Genomic DNA, 26,047 nt, shown 5'->3' with positions numbered 1-26,047 from the left:
TATTGTCATTTGGACCCCTTGAGGTCCAAACGAAATGTCGTTTCTGCAGCCATACATTACAAACAAATAGACCCAAGACACAACATAATTTACATAAACATCCATCACATTGCTGTGATGGAAGGCCAAAAAAACTTCTCTCTCCACTGCACTCCCCCCCCCCCCCCGATGTCAAAGTCAAAGTCAAAGCCCCCGGCGGGCGATGGCGATTGTCCCGTGGCCATTAAAGCCACGCCGGGTGATGCAAGGTCGCACACCGGGTCTTGGTGTTAGAGCCCCCGGCGTGCGCTCGCAATCCCGCGGCCATTCCAAGCCGCGCGGGGCGATGGTGTAGGCCCCGCTCCAGGAGCTCTTCAACCCCGCAACTCGGGCGGGAGAAGTCGCCGTTGCGGAAGCCCCGAAAAGCGGACTCCCCCCAGGGACCCGAGGGCTCCCGGTGTCACTGTCCGCCAAACCCGCAGTTGCAGCCACCGAATCTCCGGGGGTCGGGTCGCAGCAGCGTCCACCACAGCTCCACCCGCTCTGGACTCGGCCAGCTCCGCGACGGTGAGGTGAGTAGTCGGCACCACAGCCCCCGGTCTTCCTGTTGGAGGCCGCTCCTCGTTGCAGCCCCAACGACAACGTAGACCCGACAAAGAAAAGGTCGGGTCTCCCGTGCAGGGAGAGATTTAAAAGTTACCCCCTCCCCCCCACACCACCCCCACCCCCCCACACACATACCCCAACAAAAAATAACAAAAACTACATAAAAACATAGACATAAAATAATAAAAACGCAGACGGACTGCAGAGGCCGCTGCTGACGAGAGTCGCGCCGCCCACCGAAGCCATAGCCTCAGAATAAAAAGACGTATCATTAGAAAGGAGATGAGGAGGAATTAATTTTGTCAGTGGTGAATCTGTGGAATTCATTGCCACAGAAGGCTGTGGAGGCCGTCAATTAATATTTTAATGGTGGAGATTGATAGGTTCTTGATTAGTACGGGTGTCAAGGGTTATGGGGAGAAGGCAGGAGAGTGGGATTGAGAGGGAAAGACAGATAAGTCATGCAGGGCCAGCCTTAGGTGGTGCGGGGCCCAATTGGGAAAAATTTTCCTAGAGATATAAATAAATAATTATAAATGAGTCACGTGTCGTGAGTAATATGACAATTCAGGGGAGAGTTCCTTTCACAGCGTGTGGGGAGTCTAGCCAGGGGTAAAGTTGCGGGGAGGGCAGGAGCGTTGGGAAGGAGGGGGTTGGGTTCATGCCAGTAACTCACTCACTCACTGCTGCCGCGGCACTCCAGGCACGGAGCCACCACATTGTGGCCGGGGAGGGAAGCAGCTCGCCTACGAGCGGCCTCCATCACCGGACAGCGGAACCGACTGCCATCTCATCGCCTTCTGCCGGCCCGCTCACCTCTGGCAGTGCTCTCCGTCTGAACAGTGAGGGGACCAGCTCAAGAGCAAAGATCATAGAGCGGAGCGGGTCAGCGGGTGATGGTTAACATCAAAGCGGGCGGTGGAGTTTACTCCTGTGTCAGCGCAAACAAGGGATCAATTGAGGTTACTCGCACTGACATATGGAGTAAGCTCCACCGCCCGCTTGCCTGTTATCCATCGTCCTCTGACCCACTATTGAGCTGGATGATCCCCGGCCGACCCCCTCCTTCTCAACGCTCCTGCCCTCCCCGCAACTTTACCCCTGGACAGACTACCCACACGCTCTGAAAGTAACTTCCCCACCCCCCACAGCAGCGCTGTCCTTTTACAGCTGCTTTCCACTTTACAGCCACTTCCCATCAGCTGTTAGCATTGAGGGATAGACTTGGCTATCCCTCAGTACAGCAACATCGTTCTTGATGTTGCTGTACTGAGGGATAACGAAGTATATCTTGCTTGGCTAACAACCTAACCTTCGGCCTCCAAGATGCAGGTACATTTTCTAGCAATGTTACAAAATTTTGAGATTTTAAAAACCAAGTCTGCAATTTATCCCATCAGATAAAGCTTAAAAAGAAGTTTAATTTGACTCCGAATTCACTTTCATATCTTCAGTATTAAAAAAAGTTATGGCCATTTTCATACTCAGAAATTAGCATCTTGTTCCCTATTGCTTTTCCATTGACTTAACACAAAAGCTGTGATCGAGGACAGTCAAAAGCCCACAACTTTCTTAAAAATTAAGAGAACTGAATGAAATTTTCAGTTATTATAGATTGAAGCATTCTGAAACAAATATAGAACATCTTACTTGAATGACCTGAAATTAAAGCATATAATTAGTTAATTACCTAATTGTAGCGAATTAGAAAATTGACCGTTGTGACGGAAATAGTAATAAACACCCAGACTGCCTTGAAAATTCAAAAATGTGATATTTTCAAGATCAGAATTTTAATATTATTGTATTATATGCTGTGTCCGTAACAAATAGGTAAAAAAATAGGTTGAAAAAATCTAGTAATAGACCAGGTCTTTATGGAGAAGATCAGTTTCTAGCTGGTACATTGGCGTACCATAACCAGTAGCATCATCATACTCCTCAGATTGTAACCAATAAGCAACTCTGTACACCTTGTTTTTCCTCAACTTTTCAATGTTGGCATTGTAAACTACAAGTTTTTGCTCTTCAAACCACACATGACATGCCTTTCTGCCCACTGCTTTCCCATTAACAATGTTCTGTAGATTTCATTTCTTAAGAAAAAGATAATTTTTAAAAATAGCCTAAGTATCCAAATAACAAACTAATCCCATTCACACATGAATTCACAATATAACATGATTTATAAATCTCACTGTCATGAATTTATATGCCAGATGGAAAGAATTTAATGTTTAATTCCCACAAATTAATCTAGAAAAATCCACTCAAGATAATCAAAACTGTTGTGTATATTTAGTATAAAAACATTGACTATGGATAGACAATAACACAAAATATAGATGATTTAGATGCTCTTATGACATGATTGTCCAACAAAAATGAGCATTTAAATCATCTTGCGAGTGGGTGTTTCTGGAATGCAATAGATTGGAAAGTTGCCACTGCAGTGAGTTTTAACCCCATTTCGGCAGGAAAGACACTGCTGGTTCGTATGGGGCCCAAATAACATTTTCGCAACGTAAAATTAGATTATTAGAACACTGTGCGAGTTCACCCAAGAGCTCTCCTGAGTTTAAAAAATATCAAAACTCGTGGTAAGCACGTAGAATAAACGTAGTGGGTACGTCGGAACTCGGGACGTTTCAATAGACAATAGGATCAGGAGCAGGTCATTTGGCCCTACGAGCCAGCACCACCATTCAATGTGATCATGGCTGATCATCCACAATCAGTACCCCGTTCCTGCCTTCTCCCCATATCCCCTGACTCTGCTATTTTTAACAACCCTATCTAGCTCTCTCTTGAAAGCATCCAGAGAACCTGCCTCCACCGCCTTCTGAGGCAGAGAATTCCACAGACTCACCACTCTCTGTGAGAAAAAGTGTTTCCTCGTCTCTGTTCTAAATGGCTTACTCCTTATTCTTAAACTGTGGCCCCTGGTTCTGGACTCCCCCAACATCGGGAACATGTTTCCTGCCTCTAGCGTGTCCAAGCCCTTAACAATCTTATATGGTTCAATGAGATTCCCTCTCATCTTTCTAAACTCCAGAGTGTACAAGCCCAGCTGCTCCATTCTCTCAGCATATGACAGTCCCTCCCTCAATAGCAAGAATGTCCTTCCTCAAATTAGGGGACCAAAACTGCACACAATACTCCAGGTGCAGTCTCACTAGAACTTTGTACAACTACTCTTTGCTCCAATATTCGATTCCTCTTGTTACAAAGGCCAACATGCCATTTCTTAGCGCTAACAATACAATACAATAATACAATACGGTTTTATTTGTTACATTGCACATAAAGTGCAAGTGAAATGAATTTGCCAGCAGCGGTACAATGATAAAGAACACACAAACACACTAAAAATTTAACGCAAACATCCACCACAGCATTCATCACTGTGGTGGAAAGCACAAAATTTGGCCAGTCCTCCTCCATTTTCCCCCGTGGTCGGGACCTCAACCTTCCGCAGCCGTCGCTGCGGGTGTCCAGATGTGCAGAAAAGGTAAAAAGTCCAGGTAAGTCCAGAATCGGCTCTTCCCCACCAGAGACCGCGGCTTCAGGCTGGTGTAGGCCGCAGGCCGGCGGTCGGAGATTTAAAGTTCGCGCCAGAAGCACCGCAGTCTGCAGGGCCGGCAGTCGAAGCTCCCCTCCAGGGGTCCCCCGCTCCTGATTCCCCGCCGCGCCCGCGGTAGAAGTTGGCCGCGGGCCGGTAGTTGGAGCTCTTCTTCCCCCGGATCCTCCACGAGGGACCCCAGGCTGCAGACGCTACACCAGCTGGAGCTCTGCAGACCGCAGCTGCAGGGTGCCGGCTGCCGCAGGCCAGCAAAACTGAGCGCTCCCCTCCAGCGAGCCCCGGCGAAGGTACTCGGTGAAACGTGGTAACTCGTGAAGATTTTTCAACATGTTGAAAAATGTCCATGAGTAAAATATACTCAGGATGTAAAAATTTGATACTTTTTAACACGTAGTCATACCGTAGTAGCTCGTGAGTTTACCGCAGTAAGACCTGGTGTCCTATATCACTATTGTACGTTCATGATGGAAATAAGTATACTCTGTATATTCATCACCTTTGAATCGTATGTTTATGTAATCCTCCCATAATTTCTGAGTTCCATTTCACAATTTCTATCAGACATACAGAATGTTGCAAGGTAATATCTTGCCCAAACTCAGTTGTATCTTTCTATCTCAATAAATATCACAAAATATGCCATTGTTTCAGTCACATTATGACAAAATATAGAATGTAGGTTATTTGTCATCAGTTGTATTTAATTTCAAAGTGGGAATTTGAAGATAGGGACCGAGATGCTTCACAGAGATTTTAAGCTCTTGGGTGAACTCGCACAGTGGGACAGGGCTTGAGGCAGCATCTATGGAGCGAAGGAAATAGCCGGGTCTGAAGAAGGGTTTCGACCTGAAACGTTGCATATTTCCTTCGCTCCATAGATGCTGCCTCACCTGCTAACTTTCTCCAGCATTTTTATCTACCGCAAAACGTCAATGATTCCGGGAATGCCGAGAGAGCTAGAGAGAGACGAGATTGGGAACGGAGAGAGAGCGCGAGAGAGAGGGAGGGAGGGAGAGAGCGAAAGACAGAGAGACACAACGTGGGTCGGTAGGTAAATTGAATGACTAACCTGCTGCAGACCAAGAATCTCACCAAGAAGAAGTCCTCAATCATGATGGTGAGTTTTAAGAAATTCTCAATGTGTTATCATTGCATCGATCTACATTCCTCAGTAAATGTAATTCTGTTTTGAAGAAGTGTTAATGACGCCGCGTGAATTGTATTCAAAGGAACGCAGCGTCATTAATACTTCTTCAAAAACACAATTACATTTACTGAGGAAATGTGGATGATGCATTGATGACCCATTGTATAACTACTTGTTAACTACTGGCTGTTAACAAGTGCTACAGTAGTAGTTAACACATCTTTTGTGTCTGATGGCCGTGCAGCGCTTGTTATCCATGTAAGTTTTGTAAAAAAAATCCGTATGGCGAATGTTTAAAAAAAAATCTTTATTTAACAAAGCAAATTTGTATTTCCATTTGAAATACGGAAAATTAACGCGGGGCCCCCCTTGGGCGCAAGGCCCAATTTGGAAAAATCGGTCCAATCGGCTTAAGGCCGGCCCTGCAGCCATGATTGGATGGTGGAGTAGACTTGATAGGCCGAATGGCATGCTTCTGCTTCTGCAACTTATGAATTTTCACAGGTAAAGTTTGCTGACCAGAGGCCAAAATATATACAATTTCAAGTAGCTATACTTTGTCCTCTGTTTGGCAAATTGTACCTGCTGTAGTCCCCATATGTTGTATCCGTGACCTGGATGACAAAACGGAACATGGTGGAAATACAAAGCACATCAGGTCACATGCAGAGAGTGAAACTGTTTCAAGTCCAAGATCTTATGGAAAAAACGATCAGAACACAATGGTCCATTTAACTTTATTGCCCAAATAATGGGACTCGGCTGCCTTATTCAAAACATAGCTGTTCAAATGTGTATTAACTGATCAAGCAGAAATGAAGAATATCTGGGTACTAGGTAGTTCACTATCGTCTGCTGTGATTACTTTTTAATACTACAAGCAAATAAATGTTGCATGAATGTAAAAAAGTACAATACAAGCATGGAATAAAATGTCATTTTATCCAAATTATATTGTGTTTAGAGTAGGTTTAGAGTAGGTTTTCCGAAAGGTAGCCCTGTTTCTCTTACGTTTACACTCCCCTACATATTTTTACAATCTCTGAACTTCTCTGAAGTTTGACAGTGCCTGGTATGTTCCACTTCCTCGACCTTCCAGTGGCTTCCTTGTGGGTATTCGAAAGATGAAAGTCCTTTGGTAATTTTGGTCATGAGTTGTCACAAGTTAGCATGAAGTTAAAAATAGAATTTGCTTGAAATGCTCAGCATCTCTGGAAAGTGAAACTTGGCTAATATTTCAAGTCAATGACATTTTATCAGAATGAGAATAAGTTAGAAATCAAGCATGGTGCAGAGAAGAGGGGAGAACAAAGGGAATATCTGCAAATGGTGGGGACTAAGAGTAGCTGACTGACATTCATCATGGTGCAACTGAGATGACAAAGGCTTGGTAATCTTATGAAGTGGAAATAGGAGACGAATGAGAACCGAGAGGGGAAAAAAGTTGCTGGGACTGAGAGACAAAACAATGCAGCTGCTCAAATACAAAATAAACGAGCGTGCCGTACATACTCAGAAAGCCAGGCAGATTGCGGTGGGGAAAAAAAATTTAATGTTCAAATTCAATAAGATTTCATGCAAAATGGCCAGTTAGTTTATTGTCATGTGTACCGAGGTACAGTGAAAAGCTTTTGTTGCGTGCTAACCAGTCAGCAGAAAGAGAATACATGATTACAATCAATCAATTTACAGTATATAGATACCTGATAAGGGAAAGGGATCAGGTACAAACTGAGAGACTGGTTGTTTGCAATTGGGGCATTAAATGTTGATTACTGAGGGCTGTGGTGTGCCTTGTAGAACAAACAGTGTTGTTCTTTGAGCTTCCTCTGATCTGTCCCATTTTGCACACACCTACTCTCACCCTCTCTTACCACCCAGAGCAATGTCTTTGCCTTCCATCCCGACCCCCTTCCTCTCCAGCCCCATCCCATCAAACTTCCAAATTCACGGGATGATAGTCTGTGAATTCCATCGTGTTCAATGTGCTGTTATTTTCTTCTCTACTTTCAGCTTTCTGTACTGATTGTTCCTGTCTGTGGCTCTCTAGGTTGTTCTTTCATCTCCTCCAATCTTTCCCTTGTCGTTTGGTAATGGATGCAACACCTGCTTGTCCTTTCCCATCATTTAATATCCAAATATCTTTATATCTTTTCCGGATATAGCAACAATTCCAATTCATTGTACTGCAATTGGAGCTCACAATGTAATTATCCAGTGTTGTGGAGAAACCAAATGTAGATTTGCACAACCCTGTTGTTTATGACTTGCCTGACACTTCAATTCTCCATCCCACTCCCACTAACTTCTCTATCTCTTTTTCTTCCAATTTTCCAGCAAAATCCAATGTAAGCCTGGCATTCTGACGAGGCATGCTATGGCTCCCAGGTCTTAGCGGATTCAGCAAATTCATATTATCAGCTTTTCTAGTTTGTAGCCATAAATTTTATTAGTCTGAAGAAGAGTCCAGACCTCAAACGTCACATTCCATTACCTGCCCAGATATTGCCTGACCTGCTGAGCTCCTCCAGCACGTTGTATTTAGATTAACCCTATGTCATGCTCGACACAATTACTGCCAGAACTGATGAATCATTTTAACACTTTTTGATTTACTACAGCAACAGCATTTTGTATCTTTCAGTTGTAGTACGTATTTATTCTCTCCTCATTCACCACATTCTATCTCATTCAGACAGAACGGCAGCAATTTAAAACATTTTGATCAATCTGTCAGCTAACGCCAGCACCATTTGTGAAATCGGCCTCCCCTGCTCCACAGTCAATTGAGATATTCCCGTTAAACCTTTCACCCCATCTTTCTTGTAACTTGATATGTTTAATATCTGATTTGAAGATCATCAACCTGAAGCATTAAAGGGCCTGTCCCACTTATGTGACCTTGGGACGCAAATTACGCGACCTCATGGTCGCGTTGAGCCGCAATGGTCCCGCAAAGGTCGCGCTCGATTTCATGCGTTCGCACAGCCATCTGGAGCGCTTGACGTCATTTGAAGATGGACACAAAGCTGGAGTAACTCAGCGGGACTGGCAGCATCTCTGGAGAGAAGGAATGGATGATGTTTTGGGTCGAGACTCTTCTTCAGTCTGAAAAGAAGGGTCTTGAACAGAAATGTCACCCATTCCTTCTCTCCAGAGAAGCTGCCGGTCCCGCTGAGTTACACCTGCATTTTGTGTCGATCTACAATCGTCTTGGCCCCGCTCTGGGAATAGAAATGGGGGCGGATACGGATCTGCAACGGCCGTGATCCCCAGGCCGAGTTCGGCGATTGTTTGCCTGCTTCTGCTGCTGTTGGAGGTGAGACGTTGTGTCGCGCCAGGGTCTTGGGCCTGTCCCACTTTGGCCATCAGTTCCACGACAGGCCGTTGGCGCGCAAAGATTTTGTTCACTACAAAAATTTCAGAGCCCCGCGCGATGTCGCGCACAACTACATATCCCTCCGCGCTTCTCAGTGGGACCGGCCCCGCGAGGCCATACGATGCCCGTGCGCTTCAACGCGACCACGAGGTCGCGTAATTTGCATGCCAAGGACACGTAAGTGGGACAGGCCCTTAACTCTCATGATCAAGTTCACATTTATTGTCACATGCATCAATTATGGTACAGTGAAATTTGAGTTACCATGCAGCCATACAATCAAAAAGAACGCAATACACAATAGAATTTAACATAAACATCCACCACAGTGGAATCAACATTCTTCACTGTGATGGAAGGCAATAACGTTCAGTCAATCTTCCTCCTTTGTTCACCCGTGGTCGGGGTCATATACCCTCCATAGTCGCTGCCCACGGAAGGCTCGCTGTACAAGCCCTCTCGTCGGGATGCACGAAACTCCAACGTCGGGACACACACCGTTGTTGGAGTTCCCAAATCGGCCACTTTCTTACCCGGAGACCGTGGCTTCACGATGTTATAGGCGGCAGGCCGGTGGTCGGAGCCCTTCTTCTGGCAATCCCCGGCAAGGGATCGCCCCGCTCCACGATGGAAAGTCCACGCCGCTCCCGCGGCTAGAAGCTCCGCAGACCACAGCTTCATGATGTTATAGTCCGCAGGCCGTGGTCGGAACACTTCTTCTGGCGATCCCCGGCAAAGGATCGACCCGCTCCGCGATGTTAAAGTCCCACCGTGCCAGGTGCTGAAGCTCTGGGCCGGTCTCCGAGAAAGGCCGCACCAAACCAGTTGTTAGGCCGCAAGTGAGGCGAAGATGTGACAAAGAAAAAGGTTGCATCTTCATCGAGGTAAGAGACCGAAAACGGTTTCCCCCTGTTCCCCTCCATCACCCCCCACACTAAAACATTCACTTAGACAAACTAAAAACACCAAAAAAGTCGAATGGCCGAACACGCTGCTGGCGAAGCTGCTGCTCCCGTCGCCACCCGATGGATGTTTCTCTTTTCATAAGTGCTGTCTGACCTGCTGTGGAATTAGAGCAGTTTCAGTTTTTAGTTCAGATTTCTAGCATCTGGGTGTTGTTTTTGCTTTTCATTTACAGATGAGTTTGATCGTGACTCCTATACATGAACTTTCTTTTTTTTTTAAAGAAATACCAATTGAGCAAAAAGATCCATATTGTTTATAGTATGTTCATCTGTGCGATGATAAAATGCTATCTCTGTTAAAAAAACGTTATCTCTGTTGTGAGTTATTATGTCTTTGGATTTGCACGCATATTGGACCTTCCTGGATTCACAGGAACCTCAACATCTTTTTAAGGAGAGGGTTTTAAAATTATCTCCAGGCACCAAAAGACTTGTTAGCTGTACCTTGTATTTGTATTTTAATTTAACTGCAAAGCTACTGTGATTCTCAGTTGTTTAAATTAGATTTTCAATTTGGTTAATGTTTCTCAACTCCACTTTCCAACAGACATTTGGAGCGATCAGTCCTTTCAGACTGACCCTGATCTTCCACCAGGATGGAAGAAGATCAACGATGTTGCTGGCATCTATTATTGGCATATACCTACAGGCACTACCCAGTGGGAGAGACCAGTGACATCAGCAGAGGTCCCAGACATACGAAAAGGGTCATTGTGTTCAATAACACCCTCCCCCACTCCGGAAAGCGAGGTAAAATAAAAATATTTGGTGCTTTGAGATGTTGGGAAAGATTTTATATTCAAATTTTCACATTTTTGGCATTTTTTCCTAAATCCACCTTGGTGAACAATTTGAAATGGCTTTTGTTTTCACTTCTCTGCTCTCTTGCATTCTTTCCCTTTGTATCCCCCTCCCCTGAGAGCACCACCTCTACATCTGCCTGAAGTGCAGTAAACAGGTGAATGGGTTCACCTGCTTCTTGACATTTACCACTGCAGGTGTAGAAGTGAGTGTAAGCTGAAGTAGATTTAATAGATGCTTCTGGTTTCTTGTTGTTATAGCCATGGCATCTATTTTCAAGTTTTATTCTATTTTTTAAAGATAAAACATTGTTGCCTTATCTGTATTATTTTAACATTACATCTTATGTGATGCCAGTTTTCAAGTTTTGGTATCCTGCAGCATCTGCTGAATATAAATAGGAATGTCCCTCTGATATTCCTTCACTCGCCATCCACGTGATGCATTTCAGATTCAAAACTCATTATAGAAGATCATCAAGTCTGCTCAAACTTGTGGTAAAGCATTGTGGCACTTTATTATAAAAACTACTACAGCACAGCAGTGGAACGGACCTTCGGCCAATGATATTCATGCCATACCTGATGCCAAGTTAAACTGATCTCATCTGCCTGTACAGGATCAATATCCCTCTATTCCCTGAATTTCCATGTGCCTGTCTAAAATCCTATAAAATGCCACTTTTGTATCTGTCTCCACCACCACTCTTAGCAATGCATTCCAGGCATAACCAATGTTCTATAGAGCTGCATCATGACTTCCTTACACTTATATTCAATGGCACTAGCAATGAGGGCAAGCATGCCTTATGCCTTCTTAACCATCCTATCTACTGTTGCTGCCACCTTTGGTGAGCTATGAACTCGGATCCCTCTGCGCATCAACGCTGTTGAGGATCTTGCCATTAACAGTATATTTTCCCCTTACATTCAACCTCCCAACTCACACTTGCTCAGGCTAAACTTTGTCTGACATTTCTCTGCCCATTTCTGCAGCTGATCTATATCCTGCTGTACCTTCTGACAGCATCCCTCGCTCTCTGCAACTCCTCAAATATTGATTTCATCAACAAACGTACTCACCAACCCTTTTACATTCATATAGCAAACAAGTCATTTTTTAACTATACAAACAGCAGAGGTCCCAGTACAGATCCCTGTGGAACTCCACTGGTCACTGACCTCCATCCAGAATATCTATCTTCCAGCACAATCCTCTGTCTTCTATGAATGAACTAGTTCTGAATCCATATGATCAGGTCATCATGAACCTTGTACATTTTAATCTTCTGGATCAGCCTCCCATGATGGACCTTATCAAAAAGCTTGTTAAAAACCCATGTATACACATCCACCACCCTACCCTCATCAATCTCCTTCATTACCTCCTCAAAAAAATCCAATCAAATTAGTAAAACAGTCGGATTGGGGTTTGTTTTATTTTCAACAGCTAAGTGTAAAATTGTGGACCCCAGCCAATTGTGTTTGCCAGACTCCTTCCCCGAGACACTAATTTACCCTCCTGCCACTTTATGCTGGTGACCTTTCTGAGGTTCTGCTAGTCTAACCAAGCCCCAGGCCAAACAGCTACCCTTGAAGCCAAAGTGTCCGCTGTCCCTCAGTAGTTGATCCCGAGGCCTTGCCCTCCTCGACCATCGCAGACCATCCTGATGGTCATCATCTGTCTTGTCTGCTATTTCTAAATGTTTCTATATACGCTGAAATAGATTTGTCATTTAAATATGAATTACTTTAAAAATTAACTTGTATAAATCAATTGTACGCATTTAATATAGTTGAGCACAGACTAATCCATAGATGGGACCTTGCTGATATTTATCTTCCAAGCTGACAAGTGTAAGGAAAGTACCTTTCAGGTATTTTCGCCTATTATTTAACCAGTAGATGTATATTGCAAAGACTGCCCTGAATTAACAAAATCTATTCCTGTTCTAATCACTGTGTGTTTACTTTTCAGTGAACCAGTTTTCTTCTGCAGTTTGAACATTATTTTGCATTTGTCGATTAACATTTTACCATCCAGGACCCAGATTTTTTTTTTCTGCAATTATTTGTGGGGTTTTGTACACAGTTTTAATGTCATAAAAATGTTGTTTGAAAGAACTTTGGAAACTTGTTCACAGTTAATTTGTTTGTTGGTAGTATCTTACTACCATGTCCTAATTGACCCCACTACAAGCTAAAGTTTTAAATCTCATTTACTTACACACTTCCCAAACATCTGCATATTCTATTCTTCAAAATTAATTTTTTGTCTTAATCCCTCACAAAACCCACAATATGAAAGCATTTCTGCCTCCCTCTACACGAAGCCATTTACGTTTAATCTTATGACATGGTTAATTTTGATGCTGAAGATTGAGACCCTGCCTTCAGTATAGAACAAAACATTTGATAGACTAAAACGTTTTGTAAATTTGCTTTCTGTTGAACTGAAATGACATTGAGACTCATTTGCTTTTCAAAACGGAGTGAAATAATCTCTTGAACACTTCCAAACCTCTATTTTGCTCCCTGGTATATATTTGCAAATATTTAGCTTTTAAAACAATTTCAATTTTGTCTAATCGGTAAATTTGAGACTGGTAAAAATGCACAGGAGAGAGTCCAAACCATTTTTTGCTGTAAAATATTTGAAGGTTCATCATCTGTTTATAATTTCTCCCTATTCAAACCCTTGCACCTTTTTTTTCCATTTGTTTATCCGGAAAGCAATAATGGAATCTTATATGTTTAGTCTCTAAGGAAAAATGATTACAGGCACGTACATTCCATTGTGTGCGATACTAAAGTGTTCAAATTTTTCATAAATCCAAGTTAAGTCGATTTTCCTTTTCATTTGTTGTAGTAATTGTCTTTGTTGTACATATATGTTGCTAGAATTGGTTCAACGTAGTAAATCACAAACCATTTTAAAAATCCAGTAGTTTTATTTGAAACAGTACTGCAGCTTTTGTTCACTAACTGCTTTAGTGTACTAACCGTGCCTGTCTTCTGTTTTCATGACAATGTGTGGCTCTTCCTCTGTGATTAATTGTCTGTCTAGAAACCATGGGCTGACTTTGCTGTACTGAATGGTGGAAAGATTAATAGTGATGTTTGGAAGGCAAGTATTTTATGAAATATTACAAACTTTTTAACAAAGAAAAGTGAATTACTTTAACTGTTTCCATTAAAATCAGAATTCATTTAAATGTGTTTAATAAAGCAAAAGTAGGCATCATTTCACACAGGAGTGAAGTGTTGATTCAATCAAAATATTTCTTAGATGAAACTTGAACGTTTTTGAATGTTTAATATACTTGAGTGCAGCAGTGAAATAATTTGTAGTGCAGAACTATCCATTTCAAATAATGTCCCTGGAGTTAATATACTCAGTAAAAAGATGATTTGAAGGTAACTCTCACTTTGCAGTTCTGTTAATGGGCAAACGTATGATTATAAGTAACTTGTGACATTCCCAAATCTTGTGCAAATTAGAGTTGCAGCCATGTTGAATCTAGAGAAGTTTGAGTGTTTCTATCATGTGGATCTGCAGTGGCAAATGTTATAAATCTAATTATTGGATACCCCAGCATTGTTCCCTGGCAGAGTTGTGGAAAGGTTACATGTTTATGTGTGTGAGCCTCACTCTAGAGCCTCTTTAAAATCAACTCCCAATATTAAATCCCATTGACTGAATGAAAATGTCCGTCCATGAGACAGAACCTCTTAATGATAATAGCAAATCTATGGATAACCAGCTTGCAAATAAGTTGCAAACTATCATTTTAGGTTTTGATATTTTAACTTCCAGTTCCCTGCAACATCGTCTTGTTCAAATTGTTGTGCTATTTCTTGCGATGAGACCAAACACATTTTAATGTTTCTCTTCATAAAAAAAAACTTTTGTTTGGTATTGTTCAGATGGAAGTAAGCAGTTTTATTTAGTTCAATTCACGCAAAATAAGATTTGTTGTGCTTTTGAATTTTAATGAATTCATGAATAGTGGGCAGGGGCAAGCTTGATTATTGCTCTTATTTTTCCCCTGAGGTGAATGTGAGCTGCCATCTTGAATTGTAGCTCCCAATATCTGGTGAAAGTGAATCAAATGATTTTGACACTGAAAATCAAGAAATCATGAAATATTTTCCAGACAGTTGTGTGTGACTTGGACCTGCATGTGATGGCATTACAATGCATCTGCTGTTGTCTCTCTTTTAGGCTTTTGGGCAGAAGAGGTTCCTTCTTCTTCTTATCGAGTCCACACACAAGATTAGAAGTTGTTCAGCCAGAGCTGAACACACTTCTCGGCATCTGCACAATGGTGTCTGTCTTGCGCTTCTTGTGCTTCTTGTGCGTGGTGGTGGAAAGATTGGTTGAAACAGGGCCGCGACGTGAACGCTCTTTCCTTGGCCCCAGAAGAGGTTCCAAGACTCATAGTTGCTAATGAAAGACACCTTGTTTGCTGCAAAGCATACTTCAGATGACATTGCAGTTGGTGGAGGGTATGAATGCTCAATAGGTATCAATTAAGTAGGCTAATTCATTTTAAATAATGTGTAGCTTCTGGTGTATTGGTGGAGGAGTACTTACCTAAGCAAGTGCATATCACAACCTTGATCATGGTGACAAGGCTTGTCAGTGTCAGGTGAGTCTTTCGTCACAGGATGCTTAAATTCTGTCCTGCTCTTCAAACAAGTGTAGTGTTTGGTCTTGTTACATTTTTGAGTGGCGGCAATCTCCAGCACTGCCTTGTTTTCTGAGATGCAAGTTAAATTGAACACTGTGCAGACATTAGCATACTCCTTCTCTTTTGTCCTCACAAGTGAGTGATGAAGCAGCTGGGGATAGTTGGTCCAATCGTAATACCTGTAGAAGCTGCTGCAGCTAATTCTTGCAATCCCCAATATATCAATAATTTTGAATATAACATCTTTGATTCTAAATACAGGCAAGCACCATCCCTAATGTAAGTACTTAACACTAGTTCCGAATAACACAAGTGTTTCAATATCTCTAATTTTAAATCTCAATAATCTTATCTTTGGGTAAGTAATTAACCTCATGAAGTTGTTCATTTTTCCTTTGAAATTAAACGATAATCTCCCGTCATAGGATCTCCATGCTGCCACTGTAAACCCAGATCCAAGCCTGAAAGAGTTTGAAGGAGCAACATTGCGCTATGCTTCCCTGAAACTGAGGTGAAATATGATTATTTTTTAACAAATCTATTAATCTGGATTTTCTGAACAGTAATATCGATCTTCTACCTCATTTTCTGTTTACTTACTGTTATTTCCAATCGTTTCTACAGAACAATACCACAGTCTGAGGAGGATGGTTCGTGCACTATCAACAGTGACCCAGAAGCGAAGGTCAGTGTTGGTTCAGTGCTATTTCTATGCTTCAAACTCTGTGCCCATAAATCATATTATGTGGCATTGCAGTATTAAAAATAAATGTTGGCAGGTCAATTGCTACTCTTTGCTTTATTTATTGGTTTTCCATTAGAGAAAAGGCGATTGTGTATTTCAATTCTATTACATGTTCTGGGGGTCACTAATGGGTTAGCTCGCTGTTAAACAGGTCTGTACCTTGTGATCGCCTCTTGGTAGGTGCCTAAGATGGTGATTTTTGCTGCCAGGAGAACACTTGGGGTGGCCTCGCTGTTGTAGTTTTTGCACAAGGCATATATCCCCGACATGATTAGGCTACTGGAGACTAAAACCTTGTCTGGAGACAAACCTGATGGTCTCAGTTTAGTTTAATTCAGAGATGCAGCACGGAAACAGGCCCTTCGGCCCAGCGAGTCCATGCCAACCATCGATCACCCATTTACACTAGTTCTGTTATCCCACTCTCTCATGGACTCCCGACACACTAACGTACAAACTCGCACATCATTGAGATGTGGGAGGAAACCGGAGCACGCGGAAGAAACCCACGGGAGAATATCTCGGGGAGAACGTGCAAACTCCACACAGACAACACCCAAGGTCAGGATCAAGCCTGGAACTGGCGCTGTGGGGCAGCAGATCTACCAACTGCTGCTTCACTGTCTCCAGTCAGCTGTGCTACCATAATGTGATGTCTACTGTTTCGAAATGTATTAATTGCCCAAGACATTTAGGATCAGTTAACAAATTATTTAAATAGTTAAAAATAGCATTAAAAAAACCTAACTTTGCTTAATTGTTTTTTATTGAAGCTCAGCAATTGTGGTCCAATGAATGGGAATGAGTCTGGGGTGAGAGATCAGACTTGCTGCTACCTGCAGTGAGTGCACAGATGCAGTGGGCCAGAATGCACTGGTGCAATGCTGCCCGCTGGTAGTTTTCTGTGGAAATACAGACATTTGGTAATTGGTCCTTGACTTTCCACTGATGTGAGCTACCCGCTGAAGATTATTCTGTATTCAGTCACGTGCAGGAATAATTCATGTGCTGTGACATGAGGTGGCCATCAGATTGCTTCTTATAGGTCAGTGATCTGGAGCTACACGTTTAGAAGGGGCCCATGCTTTAATTTAAAAAACTTGGAACAATTCAATTCCATATTGACAAATGCTCTTTTAATTTCCTTTGACAAAAGATATCTAAAAGTTAATGGGCATCATTTGGAACCTGCATACTAACATGTGACTGGTCCTTCTTTGCCGGTGGATTGCTAATGAAGCTTTGCTTTTGAGCAAGAATTGTTACTGTGGCCTTCAATCTCTGTGAGATTGAGCCGTGCTGTTCGCATCCATCCATCTGCGAGAGATGATGGTGCGGATTTGATGTTATCCTGCTTGGAGAGGGAAATATTTTGTCTATGGTTGCATTTCCTGCTGTGGCTGACGAGGCCTATCCTTGGCAGTCAGACCGACCCACAACATCCATATGTGAAGTTGTCTCTGGCTGTTAGATTGAAGAGAGTGTTGCTTTTGCTTATTTTGTAGTGTTGGTGCCTGGCCTCAAGGGTCCTGAACTATCTGCTGTTGTGGTGCTTCACACACAACTGGAGGACCATACTTGGTCCTCAGCAGCCACATCCCAATTGTCAGTGTCGATGTTATCATTTTTCATATTTCTTTTAATTGTGTCTTTGTAGCGAAGCTTTGGTCTTTCTCTTGACCTCCATGCATTGGTGACCTCCCTGTATTGCACATCTTTAGGATGCGTCCATTCTCCATCCTTTATACATGATAAAGCAGCGGGGATGATTCTGCTTGAGGATTGCAGGGGAATTAGCATGTTGTTCAGGGGGAGGACAGATTCATTGGTGATTTTGTCCTGCCACAAACTCCCAGCATGGGGGCGAATACAGCGGAAATGAAAATTATTCAACTTCCGTTCTTGATGTAGGTAACATAGAAACACAGAAAATAGGTGCAGGAGTAGGCCATTTGGCCCTTCGAGCCTGCACCGCCATTCAATATGATCATGGCTGATCATCCAACTCAGTATCCTGTACCTGCCTTCTCTCCATACCCCCTGATCCCTTTAGCCACAAGGGCCACATCTAACTCCCTCTTAAATATAGCCAATGAACTGGCCTCAACTACATTCTGTGGCAGAGAATTCCAGAGATTAACCATTCTCTGTGTAAAAATTGTTTTTCTCATCTCAGTCCTAAAAGATTTCCCCTTTATCCTTAAACTGTGACCCCTTGTTCTGGACTTCCCCAACATCGGGAACAATCTTCCTGCATCTAGCCTGTCCAACCCCTTAAGAATTTTGTACGTTTCTACAAGATCCCCCCTCAATCTTCTAAATTCTAGTGAGTACAAGCCGAGTCTATCCAGTCTTTCTTCATATGAAAGTCCTGACATCCCAGGAATCTGTCTGGTGAACCTTCTATGTACTCCCTCTATGGCAAGAATGTCCTTCCTCAGCTTATGGGTCCAAGTCGTCCAAGCTTCCCTGCATGCTTTGTAGACAGTTATCTTGGTCTTGATTGTGAGTTTCCTGTTCATCCATGCCCACTTGGTTAGCCTCCCAAAGGTGGTTGCTGCCTTTCCGACACTTGAGTTGATTTCTTCATCTAGAGACGCTATCAGTCAGATTCCAGTTGAAATATGACCATCCTCTATCACTGTAGATCCTAGGTAGTTGAATTTGTTTTCAGCGGAGTGGTATTTAGTGTGACTTCAGGGGGGGGGGTGGTGTGGCTTGACCCGTGACTTCAGTCATTTTCACGCTGATTGTTAGTCGGTATTAGTGAGCCGTATCACTATGGATTTAAGATATTCCATTACGGTCTGGTAAATTACTGACTTCATGGATATGTTTTGTTAAAATATTCAGCTGAATGTCTATGGACCAAATGGTTTATGAGAAGATTGATTTTTTTTTGCCAAGTGCCAAAGGATTATTGAAGAATTTCATGGTAAATGTATATGTGTAACATTCTATAATTGCACATTGAAATTGCAAGTAAATTGTTGAGTTCTAATATGGAACAATTGATTATCTTTAAAAACATTCTACCACAACATTTTCTATCCATTACCTCCTATTTCCATAATGATTTCCATGTGTTTGATTAGGCAAATGTGCCCTTCACAAATCCATACGTAATAATTGTCATTGGCTGATTTTCTATATATTTTTTAAAATCCTGCATTATGCTATCCAAGCCTCAGTTGTGCATTCAAGCCTCCATATCCTCAGCCTTTCACAAGCACTATTCTGTTGCCACCAAGTTTGCTTCTTTCCCTGGCAATTGTCTTAAGGTTGACCCAGATCCTAGAGACCAGGGATGAGCTGGTGAATATGAATATAAACTATCACTAATACTGCTGTCTTCCACTCCCATAACATTGCCTGACCCCTGTCAAGGCCTTGACCATGCTTTTTATTTCTAAGCTCTTTCCGATGCTCTGCTGTCTGACCTCCAGTGTCCAATAAACCTAAGCTGAACACCAGAATTATCTACATACTCTTGGATGGGCATATTTCATCTGGAATCTGGTTGACCTAAACAAAGTATTTGCAGCTGTTGTTCTCATGAGAACTCCTGATTCAGGGTTTTGACCCGAAACATCAGCCATATCTTTCCCCTCCAGATGCTGTCTGGCCTGATAAATTTTTCCAGTCATTTGCTTTTTGCTTCAGCTGAGGTTTATTGGGCACTGGAGCCAGCCTTGTATCACAGCACAAGAACAGAAATTGCTGAAAATGCTTGGTAAATTAGACATGATTTGTAACAAACAAACATGGCAAAGATTGAAGTTAGAGGCAAACGTTTTCATTAGAACTGGAAGATACTACAAAGAAATAGCTAGTGTTGGTGGGGGAAAGTGTTGGTGGGGGAAAGAATCGGAAAACTATGAGTTGTTAAGTTGATTGGACATCAACAATGAGTTGATGAAAAAACAGCACACAATACTGTAAACTAAAGCATGCAAAAATAAAATACCACAGATGTTGGGAATTTGAAATCAAAATTAAAAATGCAAAATATACTCAGCATGTCAGGTATCATCTGAGGAGAGAGATCGAGATTACATCTCAGGTTGTTCGCATTCTAGTTGAGAAAGGTCTGACATGTTTTGGTAAAATATTATTAACCTTCAATGTTAACTTTGTTTCCCATTCTTCTGATATTGCCTGTTCTGCAGAACATTTTTAGCAATTTTGTTTTATATTTTGATAGCTGTGCCACCTTATAAAAATGAGGCATACTGATCATAGTTGTGGAAATCAAATGCCATGCTGCAAATTGTGTTTTTAACTTACTTAAAGAAACAACACTGTTTGCAGAATCAGAAAAGACTGAATAATAAAAATTAAGTTTCAAGCAGAATGCAAAAATCTGGCCAATGGCCCAAGTAGAAAGAGAACAGTTAGATGTGGCCCTTGTGGCTAAGGGGATCAGAGGGTATGGAGAGAAGGCAGGTACGGGATACTGAGTTGGATGATCAGCCATGATCATATTGAATGGCGGTGCAGGCTCGAAGGGCCGAATGGCCTACTCCTGCACATAATTTCTATGTTTCTATGTAACACTGGTTATAGGAATGGATCTGTGAAAGAGCTCCGATCATTAAAAAATTTTAATGTCCTAAATCATAATTTAAAAAATTATTTGAAAATCTTTGAAGGCAGATAAAAAAAGCTGGAGAAACTCAGCGGGTGAGGCAGCATCTATGGAGCGAAGAAATAGGAGACGTTTCCGGTCAAGACCCTTCTTCAGACTGATTTCGGGGGGCGGGGGGGTGGCGGGAAAAAGAAAGGAAGAGAGGTAGGCTATGGGAGAGCTGGGACGGGGAGGGGAAGGAGGGAGAAAGCAAGTATACCTGAGGTCAATGTTCATACCGCTGGGGTGCAAACTACCAAAGCAAAATATGAGGTGCTTGAAAATCTTTGATGTTTAATTATTAGTTTGACAGCCAGTTCAGTGGTATTCAGCTGTCGGTTACAAAAGGGAATACATTGGGAGTAGCTTTGGAGATTTAGGTGCGTGAGAGTTACTCTTTGTCTGTTGTAAAGATCACAAACAGCTACAGAGGGAACCCACCTGTCCAAAAGGCTTGTGGTTACGGATGCAACAAGTGTGGAAGACTTTGTGCTTGGCAGGGTGGACCAGCCAGAGGAATGTAACTGCATATTGTGCAGCATGGCTCTGGAGTGTCTAGTGGGAAACTTGATGGTCACAAAGTAGAGTAAGAGCTAACTTGAACGTGAAGCCTCACAGCCTACCTTAGCTCAAATAAGGAGAAAGGCTACTCAAACAAATTATTGTAGGGCAGCCGGCATGTATTGGTATTGGTTTATTATAGTCACGTGTACCGAGATACAGTGAAACGTTTTTGTTTGCCTGATATCGGATCAAATTAGATAATACTATATATGAGCAAGTAGAGCAGAGAGAAAAATATGAGAATGCAGAATATAGTCTTTCAACATTACAGCATAACTGTTCCAGAGAAAAAGTCCAATGTCTGCAATGAGGCAGGTTGGAAAATTGGGACCGTATGTTTGCAGTTCCTAGAAACTTCATAAATATTACTGCATAAAATAAAATGCCTGAATTTTCTGAGGGTCCCTGGATTGTTTATGATGAAAGACAGATGTGTACAGCAATTCGTTCTTCCCCCGCATAATTAAAGCATGGAATAATCTCCACCCTACTATAGTTACCCAAACAGATGCAACTAAATTTAAAGTAGCTCTTTCTTCCCAATAACCCTTTCTGGCTTAAGTCCTCCCTCCACCACCTCCAGTTTAAATTACATTTGGAATATTTTGGAGGACCAAGAAACCAAGAACAAGAACCAAGAAAATGAAAAACATGGCCATTTACACCATTTCACCAGGGATTATCTTAGCCTTTTGTGAATATCCAGGAGAACATAGTACAAATATTCGTCCGGTGTGACTGAATGTACAGCCTGCAAACTCAAGAATTTGGCTCCATCTGCTGGAATTTTTAACTGTGCACTATCATGTTTTCTCTATATAATTCGGGAAGCAACTGTCCGGTGTTTAATAGACATGCATCTATAAGTTTTTCAGTTAATTTGGCTAGTCTTTACATGTTTACTTTGCAGAATGTGTATGCTGAGAAATGTGTGGCACAGAAAATTGTGTATTAATTGTGTATTCAGGGCATGATTAAAGTTAATACCAACAGTGTCTCCATATCAATCTGAGCAATGAATTAAGGTTGTGCCATTTGGTGTTTATTTTACAAGTGTAAAGCGGGGAATTCAATGTCAGCTAAGACCTATCTGTGAAGGAAGAGAGGATTTAGATCAAGGGATAGAGGCAGGGAATTTTTTTATTGTTTTTATTTTAATGCTGGAGGGAATGTGGCTCCACATTAATTTTAATACCAAAATTGATAGTAATTAATGTGTTACACTATACTTTGAAATATCAACGTATTACTATGTTTGTTTCATACATAGCATGCGAGTACAGCAACTTCATCCCATCCAATAAATTTCAATGGTGACCAATTAATATAATGTCACTTTAACAAAGGTAACAGAGAGAGCAGAGTTCAACTTCTTCAAAGATTGTCACAGAGCCTCCTCTTCACCTTTGAAGTTCCCTGCTCCCCGGCAGCTATTCCACCAGTCCTTTTCACCTTACTCACCCTCGGAGATTTCACTCTCCCTTCTCGTGTAATTTAAAGTATTGACTATGACCCGCTTCCACGTCACATCTCTATCATCGTAGAGTCGTACAGTGTGGAAATAGACCCTTCGGCCGAACTTGCCCACACCAAGCAACATGCCCTATCTATACTGTCCCATCTACCTGCGTTTGGCTCATATCCCTATAAACCTAACCTATCCACGTGCCTGCCTAAACGTTTCTTAAATTATGCCATAGTACCTGCCTCAATGACCTCCTCTGGCAGATTGTTTCACACACCCACCTCCATTTGTGTAAAAAAAAAGTTACTCCTTGGGTCCCTATTAAATCTTTAACCCCTCACCTTAAACCTATGTCCTCTGGTTCTCGATTCCCCTAATCTGGGCAAGAGACTGTGCATTTACTCAATCTATTCCTCTCATGATTTTGTCCACCTCTATAAGATCACCCCTCATCCTCCCGCATGCCAAGGAAAAAAGTGCTAGCCTGCTCAACTTCTCCCCATAGCTCAGGCCCTCGAGTTCTGGCAACATCCCTGTAAATTTTCTCTCTACCCTTTCCAGCTTGACAACATAATTTCTACAACATGGTGACCAAAACTGAACACAATGTGGCCTCACCACCACTCATTACTAGTAAATGTCTCAGACTATAATTATTACATTATTGCATTATTGTTATTACATAATCGCATTATTGTAATGTGTCCTAATACAAGCTTATTGGACCGCATCTCATCTTCCCTCTGGGCATGTTGCAGCCTTCTGGGCTTAAGGGGCTGTCCCACTGCGGCGACCTAATTGGCGAGTTTAGGAGAGTTTGAAAAATGTCATGTTGAAGACCTCCTTCAACTATGTAGAAGACCTCCTTCGACTATGTTGAAGACTAGCCTCGATTAGCTTCGGGAAAATTGGACACCGAATAATGGAGAGTGAAGACGACCTCCTTCGATCTCCTACGACCTCCATTCAACCTCCCTTCGACTATGTTGAAGACAATCTACGACTACCTTCGATTACTTTCGACTACCCACGATTACCTACGAATAACATTCCGACCTTCTACGACCTACTTCGACTAAACCTACGAGTAAAAAAAGTATAGATTTTTTCCATGGCGACCATGTTGACAAATACGCCGCAACCTAGCTGAGGCCTCGAGTATGCGAGGACTACTCTCGAGCATGAAGGAGAGTTACAAAGACCTCCTAGGACCTCGTGTCAACCATGCTGCGAGTATGAGTCGAGGGCAAACTCGCCCGAACGCCGCAGTAAGAAAGCCCCTTTAATATTAAATTATCTACAGGGCTCTCACTTAACTTTTTTTCCTTGTTGCCAGCTGGGCAACCTTGGTAGCTGTTTAGGTTGCCAAATGACAGTTTAGGTGGTCATTTAAGATGGTTTGCATGACGCGTGCGACAATGTGTTCGGACAAAGTGCATAGTTACCAGTCAGAATTATGCTCAATGAAGCATTCACATATTATTTCTGCTTCAAATAAAGTCACAAACTGAAAAGGCAATTGGTGCGGAATGGATGGATTGAGGCAGGTGAATTAGTACATGTTGGTTGGAGTATGTAAAATTGTGAGGGGAGAGCACGGGGGATGTCAGTGGTGTTGAATGGGGGGGGTCAGTATGGGATGGATGGGGGGGATCAGTACAGGATGAATGGGGGGCTCAATACAGGATGAAGGGGTGTAAGCAAATATGCTGGAGAAACTCAGCGGGTGAGGTAGCACCTATGGAGCAAAGGAAATAGGCAACGTTTCGGGTCGAGATCTTTCTTCAGACTGTCCCCCCCCCCCATTCTTCTTGAATGGGGGGATCAGTAGAGGATGGGGGGGGGGAGAGGGATCAGCGCAGGATGAATGGGAGGATCAGTACAGGATGAATGGGAGGGGGGGGTCAGTACAGCTTGGATCAGAGGGTCTGTGCAGGATGAATGGGCGATCACTACAGGGTGAATGAGGGGATCAGTACAGGATGAATGAGGGGGTCAGTATAGGATGAATGGGGATCAGTATAGGATGAATGGGGGATCAGTATAGGATGAATGGGGGATCAGTACAGGATGAATGGTGAGTTCAGTAAACGAATGGGGGGATTGGTGCAGGGTAAATGGAGGGTGGGTCAGTACGGGATGAATGGGGGGGGATTAATGGGGGTAGCAGTGCAGGATGGATGGGAAGGGGGGTCAGTACAGGATGAATTGTGGGCCCAGTGTTGGATGGATGGGGGGGTGGCAGGAGAATCAATGGGAGGTGGATAGGGTGATCAGCGCAGGATGAATAGATGGGGGGGGGGGGGGGGGGGTAGATGGGGAGGGGAGCACAGGGGATGTCAGTGAGGACTGAATAGAGGCCGTCCCTGTCCACCGCCGTGCCGCCTCCAAAGGGGGAGGTGGTTGGGATCTCCTCGCCACCGCCTCCCCTCCTCCGCCAGCCAACAGCAAGGTGCGGGGCCGAGCGGTGCAGCTCAAAGATCCTATAGCTATAGGATCTATGGTTCAGCTGCTTCAGACGGCGGAAGGAGGCCTCCCCCTCCCTCACTCCACCAGGCCTCGGCGTGTGAGAGGGTTTGTTTTGAAAGAGCCGTTGGCAAGCAGCGGTCGCTATCAGGGTGGGCGGGGTGCGGGAGGGGGAGGAAATGGAGCCGCTGTCGCGGCTGCTGCTGCAGCTATGCAGGGCCCGTCATTCACTCCGACCCACCGTCACCATGCACCTAATATCTTTGCCCCGCACAGCCGTCGCTGACACGAAACGTCACGTTCCTTTTCTCCAGAGATGCTGCCTGACTCGCTGAGTTACTCCAGTTTTTTGTGTCTATCTTCGGTATAAACCAGTATCTGCAGTGCCAAGCCGGGCAAAATGAGTCGGCGTTTAGGTTGCCCGGCGGCACTTTGGGTGATCATTGGCACCCGGGCAACCGTTAATTTCGAGCCCTGACCTAACGTTTGCATAACATGCTTTCTTTCTGTCCATATAAGAAGCATTTCTGCCTGCATCCTTTTTTCTTTTGCCATCTGTGTATAAGTTGACCTGCCTCAACATGTCCCATTATACCATAAGTGACACAGCAATATCCCAACTGCCACACATCTTCACAATAACAGAGAAATTCACCAACATTTCACTGTTACATAGACTAACAATTGTTCCTCTCTACCCTGATGTCATCTGGAATGTTAACTGCTTCTTTTCCACAGATACAGCCTGATCTGCTGAGTTTAACCAGCATTTTCTATTTTCTGTTTGCATTTAATGTTGGCTTTGTTTTTCTTATTCATTTAACTCTAGCCTACCAGACATGTCCCACGATGTCACCATAATTCTTTTCACAGACCAAGAAGCTTAATATGCTGGGAACCACTGCCGTAAAGCCATTTTGACCCATCCAGTCATATTCCTCTTTCTTCTATATATCCCTTCCCTACTATCTAACCAACTGAAAACTGATGTGTCTCTCTCTTTCCCAATTTTGATGAAAGTTCAAAG

General features: G+C 43.0%; 1 protein-coding gene across 13 annotated transcripts in view; it reads left to right on the top strand.

Moving 5' to 3' along the window:
* Positions 1 to 26,047, top strand: part of apbb2 (amyloid beta precursor protein binding family B member 2) — a 300,906-nt gene that overhangs the window by 168,177 nt on the left and 106,682 nt on the right. For all 13 annotated transcript variants that reach the window (XM_033027647.1, XM_033027584.1, XM_033027573.1 and 10 more), the window contains 4 exons: positions 10,207 to 10,409; positions 13,527 to 13,586; positions 15,579 to 15,664; positions 15,778 to 15,838. In XM_033027647.1, coding sequence (XP_032883538.1) covers positions 10,207 to 10,409; positions 13,527 to 13,586; positions 15,579 to 15,664; positions 15,778 to 15,838 — 410 coding nt within the window. The remainder of the gene's footprint in view (positions 1 to 10,206; positions 10,410 to 13,526; positions 13,587 to 15,578; positions 15,665 to 15,777; positions 15,839 to 26,047) is intronic.

This window comes from Amblyraja radiata, chromosome 1, assembly GCF_010909765.2.
Source record: "Amblyraja radiata isolate CabotCenter1 chromosome 1, sAmbRad1.1.pri, whole genome shotgun sequence".
Taxonomy (NCBI): Eukaryota; Metazoa; Chordata; class Chondrichthyes; order Rajiformes; family Rajidae; genus Amblyraja; species Amblyraja radiata.
This window is presented reverse-complemented; position numbering and strand designations above follow the sequence as displayed.